At 44.7% G+C, this 27760-nt stretch overlaps 1 protein-coding gene and 1 pseudogene across 1 annotated transcript in view; one reads left to right on the plus strand and one right to left on the minus strand.

The window, feature by feature from the left end:
• The window catches only part of LOC127211426 (cytochrome P450 4X1), a 29120-nt gene extending 2112 nt beyond the window's left edge, over window positions 1-27008 (minus strand). Inside the window, exons 1-10 of the mRNA XM_051171303.1 lie at window positions 26802-27008; window positions 20268-20409; window positions 19167-19211; window positions 16478-16605; window positions 12341-12468; window positions 12109-12263; window positions 10468-10568; window positions 9716-9906; window positions 2363-2496; window positions 1103-1167 (exon numbers count right to left, since the gene is read on the minus strand). Of these exons, the coding sequence (XP_051027260.1) occupies window positions 1103-1167; window positions 2363-2496; window positions 9716-9906; window positions 10468-10568; window positions 12109-12263; window positions 12341-12468; window positions 16478-16605; window positions 19167-19211; window positions 20268-20409; window positions 26802-26978 (1266 nt within the window). The 5' untranslated portion in view covers window positions 26979-27008. The remainder of the gene's footprint in view (window positions 1-1102; window positions 1168-2362; window positions 2497-9715; window positions 9907-10467; window positions 10569-12108; window positions 12264-12340; window positions 12469-16477; window positions 16606-19166; window positions 19212-20267; window positions 20410-26801) is intronic.
• LOC127212103 (uncharacterized) lies at window positions 13733-13856 on the plus strand (annotated as a pseudogene).
• Window positions 27009-27760: the final 752 nt, after the last annotated feature.

The following is a 27760-nucleotide window of genomic DNA, read 5'->3' on the forward strand; positions in this document are numbered from 1 at the left end:
ACCGAACAAAACTCTATCATGTACTCAATATAATAATTAAGGAAATATTTCACCCTTGAGGGGAGTACTATGTCTTCACACTCCACATTGCAATTTCAATTAGCCAAGTTGCTCAGTAGCCACAGGGAGGGCCTTATCTGGCCCTGCCCAGACTTGTCTTCTAGCTAGTTTAAGAGTGCACCCATTTAGAAGCCAAGCCCCAATGAGATATAACGTCCTGGCTTCTTATTCTGCAGAGTAGATCTAAAGCCCCAGGGGTTATACCGAACAGAGCACTAGCACTCTGAATACTGAATTAACTCAGGCTTACCACACATCTCCTTACCTGTCCAGGTCCCGCTTTCTCTCTTTCTGAGCCTATTCTGGGCTCCAGACAGCTTACCCACATGGTTTCCCACTGGATTGCAACAATCAGTACAAAGCATTGATGGGGATCTGAAGAGTGGGTGCAGAGAGTTTGGGGTGCTGAGTGTTTATTGGCTCCTCCCTGTTGACTGTGTTAGGTTGGCAGTAGGTCTTCAGCACAGGCCTATTTCCTAGCTCCTTACTCTTTCCCCTCAGGTTCTGTAACTTCCCCCTTCCAGGGCCCATCAGGCCCAGAAAAGATAAATGATCCTGAAAGCTACCCACTTTTCATTTGCTTTCCTTAAACTCTGCCCATATCTTCACAAATGCTTCCTTTATGTAGCACTAGAATTGAGCAACTTGAGTGTGCTGTCAGTATCACCAGGATCCTGATTGTTTCATACAATAAAAGAGAGGCTGAGCTGCCCAATTTGCTCTATTGACCAGGCAGAGCCCCGCAGATACCAAACACTCTGCAGGTGTTTGGAAGAGCTTGATGGGCCCATGACTGAAAAAGGGATTAATAGTTGGGCGCAGATTGTGGGACTAAGGTCGTTCAGATCACCGTAAAGATAAAGGATGTGAGGTGAGGACAAGATCGTGATCGTTAGTGGGCGAGTTTTACGCATTTTTGACTTTTATGTTTGTTTGCTCAGTGTCATTTACTTTCACAGCACAGCCACTTGCATGCTTAGCTGTCCACACATGAATCACTCAGCATCACTCTCTGAAGCATGGCCACTGAAGACAGTCTTACCTTTGGGTCTTTCCAGACAGCAGGGTTGTGGTGGAGACCCCAGACACTAAGAACCACAGTCATTCCTGAGGCAGGAGGGAAACAGAGCAAACTGTTGGCTGCTGTAGTGTGCTCTCCCATAAGACTTTCCTTCCTGGAGAAAAGAGCTAGCTCCCACTGAGCTGTGTGCCAACGCTCCACCAGGGAGGATGCTGGGGAAGGTGGGCTTGGGTTTAAGCTTTAGTTTTCAAAGCAGTTAGTTACTTACTTAGTTCATGATTTTATCCTAAGGAGTTGGTGGTATCCGACCAAAGTGTAAACCAAGGTTAAGTTTTCTGCCTCGTTTGGAAATTACTTAAGTATCTGTTAACAGCTAGACAGCACTTCGTAGAGGAAGTTCTATTATTCTACCTTGAAGATCCTGGTTAATTTCTCTTGGCACTGTTTATCTATAAAAGGTGGAGAATTTGGGCAAATATTCCTATTTGGTTGGTGATTTAAAAAAAAAAAAGATGAAAAAGAGGGAATTTGAGCATCATTTTCTTATCCAAAATAATTCTGGTTCTGTCAAGAAAATTACAGAGGTCGAGGGTGTTGGCCTCAGCTCTCCTGTTGACTTGTTGACACTGAAAATGGAGACGTTAAGGGTTGTCTCATTCAATCCTACTGCCACCTACATGCCCCGCCCAGAAACAAGCATGCATCAAGTACAGGATCTCCATGAGTTAGTTCTAGCTTTGTTTCACATCCATTAACCTTATGTGCATATTGGGGCTCCCCAGTGGGTTTTTGGCGACATCAAAATATTTAAAAGTGTTTGCAAACTGCAGAGTACTGAAAACATGTCTGTTAAGAGCACATTCCAAGGGAAAAATGAGACAATGCATTTCAAAGTTTTATATAGACCAAGATTGTTTCCTTCTAAGTTGCTATGGTGATAGACTCCCTTTCTCATATCCCGCATTAACAGAATGATGCTCATCTCCCATAAAGACCCATGTGGATCTCACACTCAGTCTCACAAATAGTATCTTAGAGACAATGTCCCACAACGGGTGAAATCCTTGGCCAGGATTCTCAAAACGAGGCTGAAACCTAAGGGCTCTAATTGCCTACATGGCTTAGGAAGGTCGATAAAGCTCAAATCTGATGGAGGAATTATCCTCCGAGTTTTCAGTAGCTGCTTAATTCCAATCCAGGGGTCCCTCAGAGCCCCGAATCCCACTAGTCAGCATCACCGTGACCTTCAGGATCTCATGCTTAGGGGAAGAGTCTGAAGACCTGCGGGCAGCGAGTGTCCATCCGGGAGGGTCAGGGGCTTGCTGAGTTCTCTGGAGATGGTTGGGATGGGAGGGATCAAGCGGAGTGTCTCCTTGATACACATTGTAGTGTACGGCATCTCATCCAGTTGATCCCTGTGAGGACAAGGGAGGGAGGGACTTAGACTCCAAATCCATTTGTCTTAGATTGCTCTCTATTTGATTGCTTTTCCTAGTAAGCATCACTGTTGGAGTAAAGTGATTTTTGTCTGGGTTTATAGAGCACATTGTTAAAATTCAACTTTTTCTGCCTTTGTGTCAGCCGAAGTCCCCAAGTTGGCAGACACACAGACATGACATGCCTAACAAGGCTTATGAAAAGCAGTGTTGCAACTTAACTCTTCACAGGAAGGAAGAATGTAGAAGGCAGAGCTAAAGACTAAAGAAGGTTAAGAGAGGGGAAAATCAGAAAAATCATTTAAAGAGAATTGGTGAAATGCTGAGGTGCCCTGGGAGATGGAGTGGGATGCTACTCATCATAAACAAGGAGAGACTTAATCCGGGTCACTTAGAGGATCTGCCGTGTGCTTCCTGGAGTCTGGGGAGCACAGAACCAGGACAGAGCAGACAGACCAGCAGGGGAGAGTAGCTGAAGCAAGGTAGGGATGCACAGGTGTGTCGGGTGGAGGAGGAGGGAGACCAGCTGGAGCTGCACTGTGTCCAGAGTTCTTCCATCCCATGAACCACCACTAGAAAGTTCCAGGGAGAGAGTCTCCAAAATACCTGCAGAGGTATTGGCTGAGAGGGAGGAGGAACACAAAGTATCTGCAAAACCCTTGGCATGACCACGATAGTTCCAGCTGCTTTCCCCTTCATACTTGAGTCATTTCTGGGTCAGGGCCTCAGGGCAGGGGAGAAGCTGGTCAATTAGACAAGCCAACAACAAGTCCCTCTCACGCTACTGGCTTCCAGGCCAAAGAAAGGCCGAGGAGGGAGGGCGAGGCGCCAAGTGGATGAGCCTATGGATGGTGGTTTGCTATGGCTCTGGACTATACAAGCTAGTTGCCTGCATGAGAGTGGTTTGTGATTTGACGGGACTCGATGGGACACCTTAAGATTTGCCTTTAAGATGAAAAGAACTCTCGCCACAGAGCAAGCCTGCAGTGAGAGCAGGAAAAGAATGAAGTGTTTCATTTTTATCTGGCTAGTCAAAGGAGGTCAAGGAAATGGCTGCATACATTCAGTCATTTTGCCCAATTGCATTTCTATTTCCTTTTTTTAAATGGCTTACTTAAATGTAGGCATTAGCTTCTTAAAAATTTTAGTTCTGAATTCTTTCCCCATCTAGGCCAGGAAATAAAAGGGCAATTGTGTCAACTCTGGCACTTGTGTAATTAAGAATAACAGTTTTGCTCATATCAATGCAAAAGGAAAGAAGAATTTCAGTTTTTGTTTTGAGACAGGATTTCACTCTGTAGCCCTTAATGGCCCGGAACTCTTTGGATACACCAGTCTGGCCTTGAACCTCCATAAATCTTCCTGAGAAAATAATGTTAAACCAACACAGAAATTGCCTGACAAGGAGACAAAGAAAGAAATTGCTTAAAATTTTCTGAATTCCACATGTAAATTTTATTAATAAAAATAATGGGTATGTTATAGAGTTTTTAAAAAATGTGTTCTGGCCTGGGGCAGTGGTGCATACCTGTAATTCCAGCACTTAGGGAGGCAGAGACTGGCAGATCTCTGTGAGCTTGAGGCCAGTCTAGTCTACAAAGAGAGTCCAGGACAACTAAGGCTATACAGAGAAACTCTGTCTCAAAAAACCAAAACCCCAAAACCAAAACCAAAACAACTAAACTAAACCAAATAAACCAAAACCAAAACAAACAAAACCAAACCAAACCAACCAAACAAACAAAAAACCTAAACCCCCCAAACAAAAAACCAAACCAAACCAAACCAAACCACACCAAACCAAAAATGTGTTCTGGGAGTGGAGACGGCTCATCAGTTAAGGGTCCTTGCTGCAGCTTTATTCATAATAGCCAGAAACTGGAAACAACCTAGATGTCCCTCAAACAAAGAATGGATAAAGAAAGTGTGGTACAATAACACAATGGAATACTACTAAGCTATTAAAAACAAGAACATCATGAAATTTGAAACCAAATGGGTGGAACTATAAAATATCCTTCTGAACGAGGTAATCCAGACCCAGAAGACACACGTGGGATGTACTCACGTATAAGTGGATATCAGCCACAAAGTACAGGAGGACCATGCTACAATCCAGAGTCCCAAAGAAGGTAATTAACAAGGAGGCCCTAAGGGAGGATGCTTGAATTTCACTGAGAAGGGGAAATAAAATAGATGGATGGAGGGAACTGGGTGGGAGAGGAGGGTGGGGAGGGGAACAGAAGGGATCAAGTGTGGAGATGACAGAAGGGAGAGAATTGGGAGTGGTGGGGGTGGGGTATCTCTGGGATAAGCTAGAAACTTAGGACAAGGGAAACTCTTAGGAATCTGTGAGGGTGACCCTAGCTAAGACTCCTTGCAATAAGGAGAACCTACAAGGCCACTTTCTGTAACCAGGCAAAACTTCCAACGGAGGGATAGGGACACCAACCCACCCACAAAACTGTCAACTCACAATTTGTCCTGCCTACCAGATGTGCAGGGATAAAGATGGAGCAGAAATTGAGGGAATGGCCAACCAATGACTGGCCCTACTTGAGACCCATGCCATGAGAGAGAGCACACCCTTGACACTATTAATGATATTCTCCTATACTTGCAGACAGAAGCCTAGCATAGCCGTCCTCTGAGAGGCTTCAGCAGCTGATGGAAACAGATACAGAGACCCACAGCCAAACATTTTCCAGAGCTCAGAGAATCTTGTGGAAAAGGGGTCGGAAGGATTGAAGAAGCCAGAGGGGTCAAGAACACCACAAGAAAACCTACAGAATCAACTAACCTGGGCCCATAGGGGCTCACAGAGACTGAACCAGTAACCAAAGAGCATGCATGGAATGGACATAGGCCCTCTACATACATGTAACAGATGTGCAGCTTAGTCTCATGTGGGCCCCCTAACAAGTGGAGTAGGATCTGTCTCTGACTCTGTTGCCTGCCTGCGTGCCTAACTGGCATGTCTTGTCTAGCCCAAGAAGATGCGCCTAGTCCTCACTGCCACTTGGTATGCTAAGGCAGGATGATATCCACGGGAGGCTTTCCCTTCTCTGAGGAGAAAGGGATTGGGGTATGGGGGAGAAGAGGGGAAAGGAGGGACTGAGAGGAGAGGGAGGGGAAACTGTGATCGGGATGTAAAGCAAATTAATGAATTATAAAAAAAAGGGAAAAAAGCACTTGCTGCTCTTTCAAAGGACCTGAGTTCAGTTCCCAGTGCTGTGTCAGGTGGCTTATAACCACTCCAGCTCTGGGGAATCTGACACTGTCTTCTGGACTCTATGGCACCTGCACTCATGTGCATGTACTCGCCCCTCCCCCCACATAAACACATAAAACACATAAACACATAAAAAACGTGTTCTTTGAGGTATTTTCCCTTTTCTTTCATTAAAAGAGAGAACAGTTAACAGATCATCTGGACTACTTCCTCCTCCTCCTCCTCCTCTTCCTCCTTCTCCTCCTCTTCTTCTTCTTCTAAACCTGGCCAGGACTCAATTGCTGTTTTCAAATTTAGATCAATCAAGAATGAGAAAGGTCAATGTTGGGAATAAGCAAAAGAAACGTGTTCTAAGTACTGCCCTTTTGTTTTAAGGCTCCATTTAATCAACGGGAAAACTAAGTTCAAGGTCCCAGGCCCTCGGGGAGCTGGGGACTTCCCAACAGCTGAACAGCTTCTGTTGTAAGGAGACAGTTGCCCGAGTCCAGCAATCTCAGGGACAACTTCTCCATCTTGTTAGCAGGGTCAAACTAAGTTCATGTTGTCAGGCCCAGGAATCAACTCCTATCCTTGCGTAACCCCTTATATCAAAATATGATGGGACAATGCTACAGTCCACCTCACATCCCTTTGCTTTATGAGTTCATCTTTTAAATATGACATACAACTTTCCTTCAAGGTCTCAGTTCAGCTCCTGGGTCTGTTCTGTAGCCCTGACTGATCAGTAGTGGCTTGATTGCAATAAATTTTTGTCATCTGCATTGACCTGGTGTTTGAATTATGTTGGATCTAAGTGGACCTCAAAATGTTAACACATGAGTTTCTTTCTTTCTTTTCTTCTTCTTCTTCTTCTTCTCTTTGTTTTATTTTATTTATTTTGTTTTTTTGAGACAGGGTCTCACAATGTAGCTCTGGCTGTCCTGGAACTCACTAGTGTAAGCTGTAGTGGCTTCACATTGACAAAGATCTGCATGCCCCTGATGGGGTTAAAGGTGGGAATCACCGTACCCAGCCTTATTTGTTTCTTAAGTAACTACAACAGACAAGATAACGCATTGAATTCATGCTTGAAATAGACACAACACTCTTCCAAGTTTAGTGAATAGATAAAAATGGACTGGACTAGCCAGTGAGCTGATAGGATAGGAGGCTTCCCACTTGGATCCCTCCCCACCAGGAGCAATGATTTCACAGACCAAAGTGCCTTGTGTGAGACAATGCTTGGTCTGGCAAATGTACTGGGAAGCTGTGGTAATAAAAAAACAAATGGAGCAGGTGGAGAGCCTGGACTCATCTTCATCTTTATCCACACACACACTTAGAGACAATCTTCAGCAAAGGTGCCAAGAGGACAATGGGGAAAGGATATTCGCTTCAGGGGCTGATGTTGAGAAAGCTGGATATGCACATCAAGAATAAACTGAGACCCTTAGCCTATATACAAAACTCACCCCAGAACTGAATACTTATAAATACTGTCTGATTGCAAAACGACTACAGAAACCAATGACCGAGAGATGCTTGCTGACATGGGTTATTGCAAAGATATTTTGTTTTTTTTCTCTTGAAAGCATAAACAACAAAAACAAAACAAAACAAACAAACAAACAAAAAAAACCCAGAGGAATTTATATTAAGTGAAAAAAATTCCTCATGTATGACAAGGAAGCATCAGAGTGATGAGCTACAAAATGGGGGAAACATTTGTGAACCACATGTATGATAAGGAATTAACATTTAAAATATATAAAGAACTCAAATAACTCAATAAGACACAAACATTAAAATACATGAAAAGGGCTTAAATAAGGCATTTCTCAAAAGCTGACCTACAAATACTTGACAGGCATGTGGAAAAGTTCTCAATATCCCAAATCATGAGAGAGAGAGAGAGAGAGAGAAAGAGAGAGAGAGAGGAGGAGAGGAGAGAGAGAGAGAGAGAGAGAGAGAGAGAACCAACAATGAGCTATCACTTCACACTTGTTAGAGAAAAGAGACACAAACAAATGTTGGTGAGTATTTGGAGAAAGCAGGATTCTTGCACACCGTCAGTGTTAACATGGATTGATACATCCAAATGGAAAGCAGCATGGACGTTCCTAAAACTCTACAAGCGGAAGCACTGCATGATGCAGGAATTTCATCACTGTTATCAACTGCAGCTTTGTTCACGATAGTTCAGATATGGAATCAGCCTACGTGCCATTATCAGAAGAATGCATAAAAAGCACGCACATACACACAACACAATGCCGTGTACCACTCATTTGTCAACTCATGAGTGAGCCTGGAGGACATTAGGCAAAACAACATGAGGCAGACTCAGAGAGCCAAACACTCCATGAACCCAGCCACACGTGGCTGTATAGAAGTTGAAGTCATAGAAGCAGAAAGTATGGCAGTGCCGAGCAGGGGGGTGATGACAGGAAGTGCAGAATCTCACACAGATATGGAGGAGATACATTGTTGTATATTTGGAAATTGCTCAGTGAGTATATTTTAGATGCCCTTACCACAAAATAGTTACATAGTTAATGGATGTGCCTATTGGTTTAGTTATTTCAAAATGCATGCGTGCATGGATGAAAACAGTATATGGTATGCTATAACTTATATATGCAAACAAACATGCATACTTTTGTCAGTTAAAAAGTCATTACTTAACACTGTATTTTATGCAGTGTAGATGACTGTGTGTGTGTGTGTGTGTGTGTGTGTGTGTGTGTGTGTGTGTATGCCATGGTACACACGTGGAGGTCAGAGGCAACATTGTGGAGTCAGATCTTTATTTCTACCTTTAAGTGGATTATGGGGTTTAAATTCAGAATAGGCTTCCATGACATCTTGCTGGTACTCTGCTCGTCTTTCTTTCTTTCTTTCTTTCTTTCTTTCTTTCTTTCTTTCTTTCTTCCTTTCTTTCATGTGGGTGCTAGGGATCAACTCAGGTCCTCACGTTTGTGCACCAAGCACGTTAGTGGCTGCTAGCCACCTCCCAAGCTCTTAGATGAAGCTTTGAACTTCTGCTGGGAAATGACTCTTGGTTCCTTATGAAAGGAAATCTCTACTGCCTTTAGAACTTCAGGTTTTGTCTTCTGAGCTGCCCTTTGCTTGCGACATGTGGCCCAATGGACTTTAGTATTTTTTATCTTCTGTCCCTCTGACTAGAGCAGTGGGAATGACTTTCCAGGGTTACATTACTTCCTTGCAGGTAGCATGTCTGAGGGCATGCCCAGCATCTAGCTTATTAAAAGCAAGATACATTAAGTCTGGTGAAGCCGAGTTGGGGCCTTCTTCTGGTTTACTCTACCTTTCCTAGACGTACTGGTTCCTCAAGGGGGGCGGGGGAGTCTCATTCTTGGTCAAGGGTGTGAATCTGTCTTCTGGGGGCCAGCAAATATCTTGACCTCACAGAGATCCACCTGACTCTGCCTCCTGAGTACTGGGGTTAGAGGCATGCGCCACCATGGCCAGCAGTCAACATTTTCTAAACGCAGAAACAGAATGTAACTATTTAATATCACGTGTAAAGTTCAGAGTCTACCCTATCCCGAAGTATGATGCTAGTGACCTGGAGATGGCCTAGGGTATCTACAGTGACCTTAATGATGCAGTTACTTCTTCAGCCTTCTCAACAAGGAGTACCTGTGGAGTCTTGCCTTTGAAGCCCCACACGCATGCCTCAGGCCAGTTCCTCACTTCAAATGTGCCACAGCTTGGGTGAAAGAAACAAATGCAACATTGTGTAGAAAAAAAATAGTGATGGATGGTTTATGGATACTGAAATTCTTTTGCAGAAGATAGGCTTACCTCAGGCTCTCTTTAGAAAGAAAAGACAAGTGGTCTTCTTCCTCTGCTTTGGTGTACACATACCCGAGGGACACTGTGGTCACTAAGGCATCAGGGTAAGAAATGAGCAAAATCCCAAAAAGAGAGCTAAGATGTTGTACTTAGGGCAGCAGGTCTTACCAGGTAATGGAAGACCCATCTCTCAGGATGCTCCTGATCTCTGTCCTGCATCTGTCTTGATGCTCAGGGTTCAGAGCCAGGCAGTAGAGGAGCCAGGAGATGCTGGCTGCAGAGGCATCGTGTCCAGACCACATGAAGGTGTTCACCTCAGACCGCAGGTCAGCGTCTGAGAAGGCTCTCTCATCTTCCGCCTATAGCACGCGGCAAAGATAGCCGAATGAAACATTGTTTCACAGATGTTTGGAGACACCATCAAAATGATATTCTACAGAAATACTAGTGTTTCAAAGAAAGGGTTCAGTTTTAGTTTAGTCTGCCCAAATGCATGCTACAAATCCCACTTTTCCCAGAGCACAAAGGAGAACCAAAATTAGCCTTTGCATAAGCACTTGGAAATATTTCTTTACTCTTCCGGATGTACCTAATTTCTCAACATTTCTTTATAAAGTGCTTGTTTGTGCTTCTAACTCTTCTACAGGTCTCTAAGCTCCAGCTCTCTGTATGGAGCTTAGAGTTCCATCTGTATGGAGCTATCTGCACGACAAACAGGTAACGTTGTGTTCGCCCACTCCTAGTGAGTTGCAGCTCTCAGTCTTTTCACCAAGAGCCAAGTGCTCATAGCCCGTGCACTGCTTGGATTTGGCTGAAGAGGTTTGCGTCTGCCTTCCTGCCCTGACTCCACTTTCTCATCCACCCTCCCACGTGGTTAGCAGCTGTTTGAGCAGGCCTAGACTTTTGGTGCATTTATTTACCTGGGCAGAAAGTACGATATCCAGAAAATCTTGAGACCTTTGAGTGTCATCCTGTTTTACTCCATCCTTGCGGATTTTCTTTCTGTCCTGGATTATCTTTTCTGTGTAGAATAAGAGGTCTTCGTTACTGAAGGGACAGCGGGGGTAGTCAAAGGCAGATGCATTATAAAGCAAGGTAGAGCCCACACAGAGTGTCATAAATTGCCTGCTTTTGGAGGGCGGAGTGGGTATATTATATCCAAACACACTAACTTGTATGAAGGGCTTATTTTCCGTCAACAGTCAACCTTGAGCAAAAATTTCAAACAGAAGAGACCAAAAGTTAGTTTCTCTCAGTAAACAAACAAAATGACCAACGTGGTTGCAAAGTTAGATGCAAATGGCCAATCACTGTTTTCCTCCTTAGTCTGAAATCTTGTTTTCATGGAAATTACCCAATGAAATAAATAGGCAGCAGAGAAAGTGCCCAACATGTATAACTAAAGGGGTGAAAGGCAAGTAAGCAAACAGTCAAAAACAGGACATGGGACAGACTAGCTCAACTACCTTCTACAGAAACTACTTTGTTTTCTCTTTTAATTGGGGTCAGTTTTATTTGAATCATCATTCCATATAAATTTTAAGTGAACTTGGATAGACCTAAGTAGACTAGTATGTTTTGATTTTCAAAAATGTTTTCTGTATGTCACGAACGTAGCTTCTCATCCGTGCTTATGGAAGCAAAACGAATCAAGCTCAGCAAGGTTACAAAAAAAAAAAAAAAAAAAAAAAGACATGAAGGTAGGAGGGACAGGAGCTGGAAAAAGGGGGTTCAGCAAGAGCGGGAGGGGACACGAGAAAGCAATGCGGGAATGAAGATGATCAACGCGCCCTTGTATGAAAGTGTGAGCACAGTTACTACTGGATGCGGACCAATGGCTCAGTAGTTAAGAGCACTGCCTACTTCTCCAGAGGACCCAGGTTCAATTCCCAACATCCACATGACGAAAATTCCAGGCTGTCCTGGAACTCATGTGTAGACCAGGCTAGCCTTGAACTCCCAGTGACTGCCTGCCTCAGCCTCCTGAGTGCTGGGATTAAAGACGTGCACCGTACCTAGCTTTTGGGTGTCTTTGGGACACATACTCCCATCTATGTTTTCCTCCGTGTCCATGCTGTGCAAGCATTTTAGCTTGTAATTGTTACGTAACTTACTGCACAAGAAAGCCTCATGCCATGCACATCTTGAAATCTTAAATGCTCCTGTTATATATGCACTGGGAATAACTGCCTATAATAAATTTGTACAGTACATGATAATGAGGGAGTAAACTTAATTTTTTTTTGAGACAGGGTAGCCTTGTGTAGCCTTGGTTGTCCTGGACTCGCTTTGTAGACCATGTTGGCCTCGAACTCACAGCGATCCACCTGCCTCTGTCTCCCGAGTGCTGGGATTAAAGGCATGCGCCACCATCGCCCGGCAAGTAAACTTAATTTAAAAGGCTGAAATTGTAATTATTTGAGCAGTGACAATATTAAGGCTCCAAAAAGAAAAAGAATTCTTTTCTTGCTTACTGTGGGACTTATGCTTCTACACATATGACAGGCATGATGGTGCGTGGACTTGGGTAACCCACATGCAAGAAAGGCCTACGCTTTTACCTGTGCACTGATGTATCACTTTGCCCAACTCCGGGAAGGAGTGGCCCTTAGGGCTGAACTTGAAAATTATGTCATGATGATGCCAGAAATTATACAAGCGAAAAGAAATGATTTCGTCAAGTTCAAATGTTGCCTTCACATAGGGCTCATAGGTGCTAGAAGAAAAAGTTGGAACAATGGGTTAATAATGGACTCAGATCGCAATGAGCTTGTTTACTGTCCCCTCACTAACCTGTTTATCTGGCAGTTGGTCTCCTGGCCAAAAGCACATTTCATGATTATGTCCAGGGCCATCAAGTTGATGTGTTCAAAGACCTCTATGGTTGTTTCCTGAGTGGTCCACATCTTCTCCCACTTATCCTGCCAGAGGAAGCCAAGATCAATATCATCACCATCATCAAATGGCCTTTATTTGCCTGTTTTCCCCCAACCCTTCCCTTATCATCTCAGGGACAAAGCCCTGACCTTACAGGAACTGAAGGCCAGGAATAGATAACTCTTGTGTTTATTTAGGACATGAGGGTGGGAAACACACACCAAGCAAGCGAGAAAGAGCGTGACGCACACACTTCACATCAAACAAATGGTCCTTCAATGATTGTCTCGGCTCTGTGCCAAACAGTATAGAGTTCCACACATGGCATCTCCCCACGGTTTCCTCCACCTTTCACCCCCAACTCGCTAGGTACCCCACCCCTACTCTCAACCACTTAAAATAAATTCAAAGCATTTTTCAAAAACATTTTAGATTCAGCAATTGATAATACCAGTAGACATGCTAATGCGGAAAGGGGGAAATCCTGGGCCCCAATCATAGACGAGGAGCTTTAGGCAAATAGTGATTGAAGAAAGGGGGAGAATGACGAGACCCCTAAATGGTTATTCAGTACCACTGGTCAGCCCTGAAAACAAACACACACACACACACACACACACACACACACACACACACACACCCCACTAAATGGTTGAGAGGAAACAAGGCGGGATGTGAAAGGAGTTGGTGGGAGGAGAAGAGGGGATAATATAACTATTTTTAACTTAAAAATTTCAAATAAAAAAATAAAATTTCAGAGTCAAGCATTGAGAGCCGAAGGAGATCTGTAGAAGGAGCTGTTGCAGGGAGCTGCCTCTCGCCTCCCCACAGAAAGAGGCCTACTTACTCACACAGCCTCAAACGTGGTGTCAGTCGGCTAAACTGTCGGAAAGTGCCCACACCCCGGTTATAAAAGTGCTCACCACAGCGAGCACTCTTTTTGTGTGTAAAAATGCAAATAAATGCAAACGTTTAAATTTAGTTCAATTTCTGTTTGTTGAGCTCTTCCTACAGGTGTCAACCTAGTTGCTGGATGCTGAGGTCCTGAATGCTTGGAGACTGAATAAAAAGCAGAATTTGAGAGCCTTTCACATAAGAGTCTATCATTTGGTCAGATGGCTTACAGCTAAATTGGCTAATCTTTCTAAAGAATTAATTGTTATTGTACCTATTACTAGAATTCAGTGTGATGTTTCGGCTCAGGCGTTTGAGGAGCACTGATGAGCCTAATCTGGTAGCTTTGGAGGAAATGAGAGGAAGACAGGCCCCTGAGCTGCTCTGGAAGCCTTAGAAATACAGCAGAGAGCTGCTGCCCTTCCAGACCTTGCAAGCTGCATCACTTGTGTGTCCGTAGGTGGCAGAGAGGAGAGAGGCTGTGTCTAAACTCAGTGTTCCGGCCTGTGAACATCTGAGTGATTAGTAGCCTAACATTGCCTGAAAACTGTAAGCCATACACAACCACCAGTGCAGCACCACTGTGCAGGCACAGACTGGCTCCCATGGTGGGGAGCAAGTGGAGACAGACAAATCCTTCCTAAGGCCACGGGGCCTGGCAGGCAGGAGCCAGAGACTAAAAGAAACCAGCCTGAGACCTCGGCCAGGGCTGCAGTAAGCCCAGATACCTCCCCCTTCCCATCACCTGCACCCCTAGCCTCTCTACATAGGGTCACATGGGGCTACATGGGCAGGCCTTCCTGAGCAAGGAGCAAGCCCAAGTCCTGCACCATTGGTCCCGGACAAGGAGCTAGCCTGAGATGATCACCAGTCCAGCATACTGCATGGGCGGAGCAGAGCACTCCAGAGATGACCTCAAACACTCAGAAACCCTGGGCAGCACTAAGAGGAGCAAGTAAGTGGTGGAGAAATGGAAGAGAAAGAGAAACAGAAGGATGTGGGCACAGTGAAAAGAGTCAGAACTGGAGACTCCAGGGCCAGTGAGGAACCACTTGATGTGAGTAGCCGGTGCTCCCACCTCGGCCCATGGGACAGTCCTGGCCTGGGCTGCCACTGAGGTCAGATCTGTGTCCATGGTCCTGCAGCAGCAGAGGTCTGTTACCACCAAAGGCCAGGCAGACATCCCTGGTCTGGGCTGCCACCCAGGGAAATGCTGATGCCTGAGGGCTGTGCAGCACTGGCCACATCCTCACCTGCACATTGTGGGAGAGCTGACCATGCCCTAGCCAGCTGCAGCACTGGGGAGACCAGACCCCACATATCACCCAGAAACCACAGTACACCAGCCCCTGGTTGCAGGAGCTGAGGATGGAGTATGGCATGGAAGAGCTGTCCCGGCCCCTCCCCAGCTGCTGCACCTGGGAGAGTAGGCCCTGCACCTCACCTGGGCAGCACAACCGATAAATAAATATAATAAACATTTTAAGCAATAGTGTAATCTCTGGAAAATTTACTTAACCTGTGTTATAAAATGGCCCCTGAAACATTCTCTAATTTATACAGAGATTATTTCACCGTGACTACATTTACCGACATTAGGTTGGTTAAGAACTCTCAAGAGACAGAAGTTAGGAGCAAGACATGAAAGGTTGCGATACAAACTCTATTAACTTTAGCGAATTTAATTGCAATATGACTCTTTAAATTTTAATTTAATTTTTGCTTTTTTTGTTCTTGCTTGTTTTGGGGAGAGAGAGAGAGAGAGAGAGAGAGAGAGAGAGAGAGAGAGAGAGAGAGAGAGAGAGAGAGGAGAGAGAGAAAGAGAGAGAGAGAGGAGAGAGAGGGGAGAGAGAGAGGAGAGAGAGAGAAGAAGATGGAATTTGGTGGGTGGGGAGGTGAAGAGGATCTAGGAGGAGTTGGGAGAGGGAAAAAGTCATCAAAATATATTATGTAGAAAATTCTATTAAATACTACCATAAGGAAAGATGCAGAGAGAAGGGCTGGAGAGATGGCTCAGTGGTTAAGAGCACTGGTTGTTTTTGCAGAGGACCTCAGTTCAATTCCCAGCTCCCACATGGTACCTCACAATCATTTGTAACTCCAGTTCCAGGGGAGTTAATACTTTCTAACTCACACAGGCACATGATACATATATATTCATACACATAAAGTAAATCTTTAAAGAAGAAGAAGAAGAAGGAGAGAGAGAGAGAGAGAGAGAGAGAGAGAGAGAGAGAGAGAGAGAGAGAGAGAGAGAGAGAGAGAGAGAGAGAGAGAGAGAGAGAGAGAAACACAGGACACAAATGGCTGCGAGAAACAGAGGGGATGAAATGGTTACCGGTGGAGCTGAACTGTGCTGGACACTGAGCAGCGCTGAGGGCGATACCCCTCCCCTCCCCCATCTCCGTCCCCTCTCCACCTTCCTTGAGCCTGGTGCTCTCCCAGTCTCTGCCATTCCTGTAGAAGTTTGGCTGACCGCTCAGCCACAAGGTGGTAACAACTGTTTCCTGGGAATAGAGTATGAACTTGCAGGTACGAAGGGAAATTTGGCTTTGTGGCATTTGAAGTTTATGAAGACACTGTGTCAATTATTTGTTGGCTTTTTAATTTAAAAAATTCTCTGTTTTTAAGATAAATACATTAAACCTGTGAAAACCTCTACAGCTTACATCAGAAGCTACCCAACAAGGATGCCCCTCCTCCACAGCAGTGCCACTCACCGAAAGATCCCCCACCACCTACGAGGGGCACCGATGCTTTGCTGGGTCCTTCACGCTCATACCAAGACCATTTCAGCCGTTGGCTTACACCACTCTGCCTAGGGGTGTCATGTTCTTAATACTGACATGTGCAAATCAGCTTATATTCCTGGCCAATTTGGGTCACCTCTGAAGTCTGAAGCCGGTTAGCTGCTCGTGGCTTCCTTCCCACAGCACCTGCTATCTGTGTTTTACCACCATAGAATGCAAGACTCAATCTAAGACAGAGGACCACCAGCTTTCCCCTTTTTAATCACTCAGATAATTCACTAAAGGCTTACATGGCCATCACTACTCAGCGGGCACTTGTATTCTGATTAATTTCTTTGAATCAGCTTTTTAAATCAGATTTTTTTTTCTCAGTCCACTACATGGATGTCTAATCTAGTGTCTCACTTACCAGCATCACGTTCACAGACTGGGCCATCATGTCCACACATGGCATCAGGATGTCATGATGGAATGCAGGGGACAGGAGGCAGCGGTGTTGGAACCACCTGGGTCCTTCTAGGTTCAGCAGTCCTCTTCCTTGAGAATGAAAACGTGCAAAACCTCATGCATTTAATTAGACGAGGAGAGAACACAGCCTGACGCGGCTGACTTACAAGTAGCTGTGAAGCAGTAGTGACCAGCAAGGAGCTGACAGATGAGGACCATGATGAGCTCTGATGCCCACACCTGGGGTGAGTATGTTTAACACTGAGAAAGCGTTCCAAGGCTTGAAAGGCTTTGACACCCGATGGGGCGTAGTTTCTGAAAAATGGACCGTGGTAATCTGTGTTGTGCATTCATGAGGGCACACACATACACAAGGCACTCAGCTCAATACCTCCTTAGCTCATGGCAGAAACATTACCCATCTCCTCTTGGCTATAGACCCGTCTGTAACGTTACTGTGAACTCAGACTTGTCAGAAAGGAGGCAAGGTGTCCATCGATCCCAGGTACCCTCACCTCAAACACTGGTTTGTGAAAACCCTTATCTAGGCGGATACTTCACAATCTTTTATTGCCAAAAGTGTGCTGCCATTAAGGTTTGGCTTTCAGGGGCTGGAGAGATAGCTCAGTGGTTTAGAATATTTGCTGCTCTTGATGAGAACGGGCGTTCAGCTGCCAGCACCGGCACTGGGTGGTTCATAAACCATCTATAACTACAGATCCAGAAATCCAAGCCCCCTTTCTGCATCCATGGGAAACTACACACATGGGCACAGACACACAGATACACAAGCATACATACAAGTAAAAATAAAATAAATCTTAAAACATATTTTGAAGGACTAAGTTTGAACAACATCCTTTAAATTTTTAAATATTTTTTCATACAACGTAGTTGATCATATGCTTTTACTTCCCCACACTCATCCGGATCCTTTCCGCCTCTCTGCCAGCTCAACTTCATGCTTTTCCACTTTCTCCCAAAAAAAGAAAAACAAAACAAAACAAAACAAAAAAAAATCAAAACAGACTAACAAACAAAATAAAATAAATAAGACAAAACCAAACCGAAACAAAGTGCATAATAAACCATGGAGTCTGTGTTTTGTTGGCCAATTCCTACCGGGCACGGGCCTGCCCTGGAACGTGGTTAATATACACAGTGATGCTCCATCTGGGAAAACTGGCTTTCCCTTTCTCAGCAGGTACTCATTGCAAATAACTTCCTGGCTAGCGGTGGGACTGTGTTCATTTCCCATTCTCAGTGCTGGGATTTTGTGAATGACGTCTCTTCTTGAGTGCTTACCAAATGCCAGGTTTGTGGGGCTTGGTTTGAATGCTGGCTGTTAAAGTGTTGGGAATACAATGTTCACCTCTGTCAGCAGCCACAGCACTGACTCTCAGTCACGCTATCACGCTCCTTTCTTTCTTTCTTTCTTCCTTCCTTCCTTCGTTTGTTTGATTTTTTGTTGTTGTTGTTTTTAAAAATTTATTTCATGTATGAGAGCTCTATTTGCATGTACACCTACAGGCCAGAAGAGGGCATCAGATCTCATTATAGATGGTTGTGAGCCACCAGTGGTTGCTGGGAATTGAAACTCAGGACCTCTGGGAGAGCAGTTAGTACTCTTAACCTCTGAGCCGTCTCTCCAGCCTGTCTCATGCTCATTTCGAAGAGGAGGAAAATGAGTCTCTAAGATCACGCTCAGGCAGTCTATCAGAGTGAACAGCAGCATGTGAATCTAAGGGGCTCTGAATCCAAAGTCTAGATGCTTTCATTTAATTTCTTCCTGGTCTAAAATAAACACTAACGACATGAGAAAGCAGCTTAATTTATCTGCTCATGGGATAAAGCCAAACTACAGGTCAGAGGAAGATCTTACTGAGACGCAAATAAAAACAAGAGAAAGAAAAATATAAGAAATCAAGAGAGAAGAAAGGATTAAATCCTCCCTTAGTGAAGCTAAGACTTTGAAGAATTCGCATGCATGCTGTCTTGAAAAGGGGACTTTGAGGAGAGAAACAGACGAGGGTGCTTTCTGTGAACTGCTGTTGGGTTGACCTTTGACTCTCTCCTAGATAACTCTCCTCATAGACCTTACTCTTTAGAAATGTCATGTGTTCATGTGTATTCCACTGTTTTTGTTTGTTTCCTTGTTTGTTTTGTTTCGTTAAATTGAGATAAGGTCTCTCACTAGCTTGGAACCCACCAATAGGTTAGGCCTGCTGGGCAGCCCAGAGACCTGCCTGCTCCTGCCTTCCCAGTGTTGGGACTCTCATGCCACTCTTCTCTATGTGGGTAATGGGAGTTGAACTCAGGTCTGCAGATTCCACTTTCAAACTTTAAAAATTATATATTTAGGTGAGAATAATATAAAACCCTGTTTTTGCATCATGGCATTTTCTTATTTACCTGTCGTCATGGGTTTTTGTTTGTTTGTTGGTTTTCATTGGTCTCCTCCCTCTGCTGCCACCCCCATGTCCCTTGGGTCCCCTGTCTCCCTCTGGAATGCTCTCTTTCTTCTCCCAGATGGTTCCTACTCTGTATTCACGCCATATGTGTTTGATGGCCCAGATTCGAGTCTCTGGGGAGTGCTCTGCTATGGGAAAGTGGTTTGGAGTGAGAACGGGCGGCACACAGCACACACGTACCAATGCATGGAGTCATGAACTGGTGCAGATGCTGGGTCTTCGGGTCTGCAGAACCAAGCAGAGGAAATAAAAGGCAGCGTTAGTGAAAACACTCATGACCAGTTTAAGCCGGGGAAGGCTTCCTTCGTTTGCCTGCACTCAGCGCACACAGTGGGCAGGAGGGAATCCCAGCTCACTTTCTATAGCCTCGGAGGCTGGGAAAACCCAGGCCTTGATTCAGTTCCAGGCAAGAAAACGTCCCGGGACTTAAGCTCATCTTCTTCCTTGGTGTATTCCCTTCAGCATTTCTGGTTCACTTGAAGAGGGACAAGTTTCCAGAATGAGTGTTGGGACATGTATGCTTGTTAGAAAACATCAGACACGGAGGTACAAAGGCCTCTCTGATGTTCTTGTGACTCTAATGTAAATATATTTTATGACTCCGGTTCTGAGGAGGTGAACTCTAGACAGGGCAGGGGGACAGAGAAACATGGAGATGCTCAGAGGAAGTTTTGTTTTGCTTAGGTTTTGCTAAGAGTGAGGAATTTGTAACGTGGGAAAGATTAGACTGCAAGACACTCACGAAGTTGGCAGAACTCAAACTGGCCACTCTAGTTTTGTGCTATGAGAAAATCCATAAGAAGAATGATGCCAATGGATTGCATGGGTGTGGGTAGGCGGGTTGGGGGAGTGACCTATGCTCTCCAAAGGAACTGAATAATTAGGACTGTTACCAAGAGTCTGGTCTGTAAGTGAATGATTGCTCGACCATCTTCGCTTCTGTTTGGACCCACAGAAGCCGGTTTCTGATCTCCCCTGGAGACCTGTGCTCATGATGCAATTCACGTATGAAGCACTGCTATTGACTCAAAAGTCCTAAAGCCAAGGAGGCAAAGAAAGCCCCTGAGGCTGGTGGTGGCAGCTGGGACTTACGGAGCCCTGGAGCCAAAACTAGACAAGGAACTGGGGAGTAGATGGAGAACTCCGTTACCGGGGCAGACCTGTCCCCTCTCCATACTTTCTCAGGATCTCTCCCAGGCCCAGGGCGAATCTTTGTTTCAGGTTGGGCAACTCACTCCTACCTAGCAGGCTTAGGATTCTGAGTTTTGTCCCATCTCTTACCTGTTCTGCTTAGGAATATCTTTGCATAGTCCGGATCATAGATGTAGAAAAATGCCTGAAAGGGCCCTACCCAGCAGGGGAAGGCACAAGGGTACTTTCTGACCATCTCATCAAGCGTCTCCATATTATCCTCCTGAAGAAACTATAGTGGAAAAGGGTAGGACATTAGAAAGTCAGTCGGGCTGGCCTTGTCTTACAGACACAGGGTGATTTCGGGGCTCTACACAGCAGAGGGACCTGGATCCTTTTTTTTTTTTTTTAAAGCTTTATTTATTATGTACACAATATCCTGCACGTATGCCTACACACCAGAAGAGGGCACCAGATCCCACCATAGATGGTTATGAGCCACCATGTGGTTGCTGGGAATTGAACTCAGGACCACTGGAAGAGCAGACAGTACTTTTAACCGCTGAGCCATCTCTCCAGCCCCCCCGGGACCTGGCTCCTTTATTAAAAGAGGGAAACATTCTTTCTCTTAGGTGGCTAAGTTGGGGATAATGTCCTAGACAAGGCTTATGTGTTTGTTTCTCCGGTACAAATACACGTTTCGCCATTGGAGTAAATCCTTGTTGAGTGACACATCCTAGGCTCTTCCCGGCAGAGGGTGAGGTGAGGTAAGTCTCACTCTTCCATCTGAGGACATCACAGGGCTAGAGAAGAGGTAGGGCTGTGCCTTCCAAATCTGTGTGTTGTCAGTCAACCGCTCTCATCTATGAGCTGGTCTCTGGATATTTAGGTCCACTAAATGGTTAAGATCCTGAGACCCAGGTCCTGAAACGATGCTGATGCCCCCATCATCAAGCCACCATGAGGTTTTCTAACAGTGTAAATATATATATTTATTCATAAGCAGCGAGCACTTATGGCAGGCCTGTGACATACTAGGTGATGACTATTCAGGAGCAGGGAAGACATGGGATACACCTCTCTGTTTGACAATAGGCACTTATGAGTTGTTTAAATCATGGTGAGCCACGGGGTAGACAATAGGACTGGGAGCAAGCCTGGGCTAGATGTCTCGAAGGCTCTCCTCTGGTGACTTATGTCACCATGCCAACCTCTCCAAACTGCCACTGGCTGGGTATTAGGTGTTTAGACACGTGATCCTACAGAGACATTTCCTATCCAAACCACGTGAAGTCAAGAAGGTTCTTGTTGACTCTGGAGTGGTCATAGCGGACCTTAATGCCTCGTTTCACTAAGTGTCTGACAGGTTTTCAGTTAACATTAAGCGAGTTTAACTCTTGAACAAACCAATTATATGTTACATTGCAGTGAACTAAGGTTTTCAACCAAAAGACAAACATTGTTAGAGTGCATAGAAAACTATATATGTGTTGATAGAAGACAATTTTTAAAAGTCTCCATATCGCTGGAAAAATTTAACATTGATATTACCAAAGAAAGCTAGTGTAACTTCACTAATGTGAGATAAGGTAGACTTTAAGGCAAAGATTCTCACTTAATAAAAGGGACATTTCATAGTAACAAATTAGCCTACTAAAAGACAGAACAGTTAATAGTGTGTATGCAATTATATAATAACTTGAACTAAAGCAAAATCAGATGATAGAATAAAAACCCCCAAAATTCATAATCCAAGCAGCAGACCTAAACCATAACATTATGCAAGGCCCCACAGGCCAGTGTTCAATGAGACAGTCACAGAAATCAAGGGTAAGTATTTAGAAGGTTTACGGCAATACAACTTGTGATTTCTTGAAGATTTTATTGAGAATAAAAGCAGAATGGAAATAAGCTGTTTCTTTGCCTTTTAAGAGAATCACCTCTTTAACAGTTCAATCCCAGTAATTGGTAGAAAATATCTGTGAGACAATTTTCAGGGTTTTTCAGCTTTCACTTGAGAACTTCTTAATTAAGTTCTAGAAAGCATGGAGTTGAAAATGAACTCTAACAAGAAACAGAGTAATAGAAGTTGAGGACTGAGAAGGTTAGGGAAAGTGAATTAGGTTGAGTGAAAAAAGTTAAATGTAAAGCATTAGCATAAAGAAGAGGTGGGTTATGGGAAGAGACCTAGTTGTACCTCAGCTTTCTCTTTCCTCAAGCAGTGTTCACTTCAGCCGCCTCAAGGAACTTAGGGAGAAGAGTTTTGCTTTTTGACACAAACCGAGCCAGAGAAACTTTGAGGTTTTAAGACACGAGGCCTTGTGGTAGTTAAAAGCAAGACAACGAACTACAACAAGAGCCTAGGGAAAGACTGTCTAACAAGTCAGATGTCGGTTGGGTGTGGTGGCACATGGCTTTAATCCCAGAACTTGGGAGGCAGAGGCAGGTGGATCACTGTGAGTTCGAGGCCAGCCTAGTCTACAAAGCAAGTCCAGGATAGTCAAGGCTACACAGAGAAACCCTGTCTCAAAAAACCAACAAACCATACCAAACCAAACCAGATGTCCTATCTTCCTGCCTTCTTACTCCCAGAATGCCAAGTCATTGAGAATCCGCCCAAGTAGAAAAATAGAAAATTCTTCTTCGTATAACCATAAGAAGAGATGTAGATACTGATGGTTCTGTTCCTCCAACAGTGGTTCTAACTTATTGCTCTTTAGGAAAGTTCTCTATGAGTACAGAAGACTTCCAAACCTCTGTAGTGCCTCATAGGATAAGAAACTACAGCCTCAAACCATGTGACATTTGAGGACAGCCTTTATCATGGAAAACACAAAGCTAAATGTGCTGTGCTACCCACCAACAAGATGGCCCCCAAGATCTCACCTCTGTGCTGTCCTCTCTCACAGTGCTTCAAGATTCGTTGACGTGGCCAATTAATCACAGTAGAGGTGATGGCAGAAAAGTTTCAACTAAGTTAAAAAAAGATTGCTGCCTCCTTCTTGACTTTCCATCTTGATCTCTCCTCTCTTATCATGAGGTAAGCAAGCTGCCTTTTTGACTGTAGGATGGCTAAATTTTCCAGCTTGTTTGGGATAGAAGGGTTTCCAGGATGCAGGACTTTTGGTGGTAAAACCAAGAAACAATTAGGTATCCTGGGATAAATGGAAATTTAGCTGTGAGTAGGCCTATGAAAAGACTACCAAGGCCTGTCAACTGGGAGAGAGCTAGGCATGGGGCATTTGAAGGCAAGATGTGAGGAGGACAGACATAAAGTGCCTGAGCACAGGTAACCAGTCATGTGGCAGAATGGAGATTAGAATACATGGTTATTTTAAGTTGTGAGATAGTCAAGGAAAGGTTGGCCAAAATGGTACAAAACCACATCAGATAGCATCTTTGTACTTGGATTCAGAACCCACTTTGATGGTGGCAAGACAACTGGCTTTGACTTTAGATTATACAAATAAGAATGACCCTAAACACAGACTTGCAAGAGATGGCCTTTATGAGACGAAAAAGACCTCACGAAGATAGCAAAAGGAACACAGGAACAGAAGGAAGAAGCCAGGGGGACTATAAAGGCCAATGTCAGTGCTGGGAAAAAGCCAAAGGATCTATAGTAACTTGATGGGCAGTGATATGCGTATTTCTAAAAGGACAAATAAACTAAAAAGCTTTAAAAAAACCCTGTTGTTCGAAGTTGCTATATTTGAGAGAAATTTGTTTGGCAGCAAAAGATAACAATACATAAATAGAAAGGAATACGCAGTTACTAGAAAAAAAGTTTACAGAAAACTACAATACATCAAAGGAGATATTGCTGGCATAAAGCTATTGTGTAATTCAAATGCCTATTTCTGTACTCTGCGCCCCATGTCTGGTTGCAACCCTTGTTCTGAGGATGTCTCAATGTTGTATAAACTCTGCTCCTCAACTGTCTCCCTGACGTCAATAAAGCAGCTTACAGCCAATCAATGAGCAGGGTAGAGAATAGGGCTGGACTTCCTGCCAGCCAGGGGAGGAGAAGTTAGAAGAGGAAGTAGATCCAGGGGATTCAGCCAAGGGTGGAAGTCCAAGAGAGATCAGGAAGAGTCAGCTGGAGCAACAAAAGGACTAAAAATCAGGTAACTTGGGGATTATGGCAAAAATGGAGTCAGGATAACATAGAGGGTTAAGAATAGACTTAAGCTGCTCAAGATTGTGTTGTGAAGCTTATTATAAACAAATATAGAAGAGTCTCAATTATTTGTATGATTGCCAGGTTAAGAGAGAAACAAACACTGTTTTATAAAAATAACTTCAACAAGATATGATACAGCATCTAATGAAAAAAATTTAGAACTCTATAATCAAGAAGGATGTATTTAGTTACTATGACAACGGTCCTAACTCATTACTCTCCCCTGTTCATGTGCTCTGTGTACTTCCCCCTGACTGGATTTGGTTACATGACTGGATCTGTTCAATCAATGTAAGTGGAGCAAATGTGGCTGAGAAGCTTAAACACTGCTTGCAAGGTCAGATATGCTCTCTTGCTACCCTATGACATTGACACAAGGTAAGCAGGATCAGGCTTGCCGCTAGCCTTCTGAAAGATAACACAGCAGGCAGAAGACACCAAGGTGTTTAGAATAACAGCCATCTTTTATCTAATCAGAAGTGAACAATGGCCCATTAAGTCAGCCTAGCCAAAGTCACCTAGAAAGACTCTGACCTCACTCAACTCTGACTGCCAACCCAAAGAATATCGAGTTTAAGAGATGGCTATTGTTGCTGGGCATTGCCGGCACGCGCCTTTAATCCTAGCACTCGGGAGACAAAGGAAGGCAGATCTCTGAGTTCGAGGCCAGCCTGGTCTACAGAGTGAGTTCTGGGAAAGCCAAGGGTATACAAAGAAACCATGTTTGTGTTTGTGTGTGTGTGTGTTGTATGTGTGTGTACGCGCGCGCGTCCCCGTGTGCGTAGAAATAGCTATTGTTAAAGTGTAGTGTTTTTTACGTAATATAAGGTAACTGGTGAATGGAGAATAAGAAAACTCAGAGAAACTAAAACTGTGACAGCCAGATTAAAAACTTTTTCAGAGCCAGGTGGTTGTGGCACATGCCTTTAACCCCAGTGTTTGGGAGGCAGAGGTAGGCGAATCTCTGTGAGTTTGAGGATAGCCTGGTCTACAAAGTAAGTTTCAGGAGAGCCAGGGCTACCAAGTGAAAAACCTGTCTTGAAAAACCAAAACCAAAACCTGTATTTGAGATGGCTCAGTAGTTAAAAGCACTTGCTGTTAATGCAGAGGACCTGGGTTTGGTTCCCAGAACCCACATGGCAGTTCACAACCATCTATAACTTATTCCAGGAGATTTGATGGCCTCTTTTGATCTCTATGGGTACTGGGCACATACATGGCGTACACATGCACATGCAGGCAAGACACTCACACACATAAAATGAAATAAATAAATCTAAAAAATCCAATGAGTCATCTTCTGGGTATATGCCCCAAATAAATAATTACTATTTCATTAAGACATCTGACTTTTATGTTTACTGCAGCACTATTTATAAATAGCCTAGATTGGGAGTCAACCTAAGTGTAAACTGATAAATGAAAGGAAGGAAAAAACATAGTCGCAAAGGATGGTGGCTCATGTCCGTGATGCCAGTACTTAGGAGCCTGGGCTTTGAAGACAGCTGGGGCCACACAGTGACTTCTAGGACAGCCTGGCCTATAGAGATTAACTCTGTCCACCCCAAACCCAAAATCCAAACTCCCAAACAACCAAAACATATTAACAAAAAGAAGAGAAAAAAGGAAGAAAAGGAAGCGTGGTATATGTGTGTCTGGGAGTGTTCCTGAAGGGCCCTGAGTCAACACACGGCACATGGGAATGGTTCATGCCAGAGTCTGGGAAGCTGAGGAGCTTTAACAAAGGCAGCCCACCCATTCCTGGAGCGCTGGTGCAGCCCCTTGGGCATCCTCGGAGGAGGCACTGTCATCCCTCCTTACCCAAGATTTTTATTTTCTCTTTGCAGCTCAAGTCTGTATCTTACTTGGGACCCTCGAGGGCAAAGACCCACTTTCTTTTTGTAGCCTGAAGACTTAGCACACAAGTGCTACTTCCAATGGTCTGAAAGAATTTAAGAGTCTGGGTTGGGAGTGAATTTGGAAAACAGGTAAGACAGAACAAGTGATTTTCACTCAGCAAATCTTCCTCAACTAGTGTCCTCAGAGCAGTGGGGTGGGACTGCTCCCGGCTTTACAGGGCTCTTAAAAAAACATTTATGTATGTATGTATGTATGTATGTATGTATGTATGTATGTATGTATGTATTTCTCGTTAGAATGTACCAACTATTGGGTTCACTTTTGCACATTTTCTATAACTTATAAGTATGACTTAGACCAACATAATGAGTTTAAAACAATACAAGCCAAAGACATACCCAGTCGACTGGAGGCTGAGCTGACACCTAGCGTTCTTTTCTAACATCCAGGTTTCCCAAATAACGCCCCTCTCTAGCTACCCTTCCCTGGAGGGGATGCGAGAAACCCTAGTATTTCAGAGGAGTGCCGCCGCCCTACCCCGTTCCCCCCTCCCCCGCCAGAACACCAAGGGAGAGAAGGAAGCAGACGCTTGGCTTGGGGCTTCCTCCGCAGCATCCCGCGGCGCCCCTCCCTCCATCTACCTTCTGGTGTCCCAGGAGCCAGTGGGCAGGCGGCCCCGGGAAGGGGCGCAGGTCTCGCAGCAGCCGCTGTCTCCGCAGGTAGAGCTTGATGACCTGCATCAGTCCCAGAGCCAGGCAAAACACCAAAGCCAGGTGCAAGGGCCGCGCCCAGCGATTCTCCAGCCAAGAGGCCTCCATCACTCTGCTCTTGCTACCGCGCGGGTAGTGGGTGGGTGGGTGGAGGATACGGTGGTGGTGGCGGCAAGCCGGTGGCTTTCTCCAGCTGGGAGCTGGCGAGGATCACCCAGCCCCCTCCCCAGTGAACCCAGCGTGTAGCTGCGGTGGGGAAGGGGGAAGAAGAAGGTGGGAGGGAGAGGGGGAGGGGAAGAAGAGGCCAACCCGCGTTTTTTTCCACTCACTGGTGCTTGCCTGGATTCATGCAGATTTCTTGTACCTTCCTGGGGTGTCTTATTTTAAGTGTGACAGTTTCCAATCGCCGAAGATCTGAATTTAGATTTTGAAATAATGCTCAGGCCAAGGTAATTATTTCTCTTCCTTGTCACTAACAAAAATAAACTGCCATGCGAAAAGACCGGCTTTCCCACTCTGGAATTTTATGAACAGCCAGAGGAAGTAGGTGGGCTTTGAAGAGGGTATGGCCAGTATGCATGTGCTGTGTGGCCTGCCAAACTATGCTTGTGAATATTTGGTACTTGATCCTCATCTTGATTTCTAGCGTGCACCAGTGGCACCATGGCTCCCTTTCATGGCTGTGTGGGGCCACTAGACCCTGACTTGGGAAGGGACAGACAGTGCTCCGCCGCTGCAGAGTTTATCTACTATTCAGGTCCAATCAGGACGGCCATATCATTTATAGATCCAACTGCAAAATAAAAATGTGGGATAAGAGCTGGCGACTGGCTCAGGAGCAAGGATGAACCCACATGGTGGAAAGAGAGAGCAGAGGGCTGCGGACTGCT

The sequence above is a fragment of the Acomys russatus genome, chromosome 29 (assembly GCF_903995435.1).
Source record: "Acomys russatus chromosome 29, mAcoRus1.1, whole genome shotgun sequence".
NCBI lineage: Eukaryota > Metazoa > Chordata > Mammalia > Rodentia > Muridae > Acomys > Acomys russatus.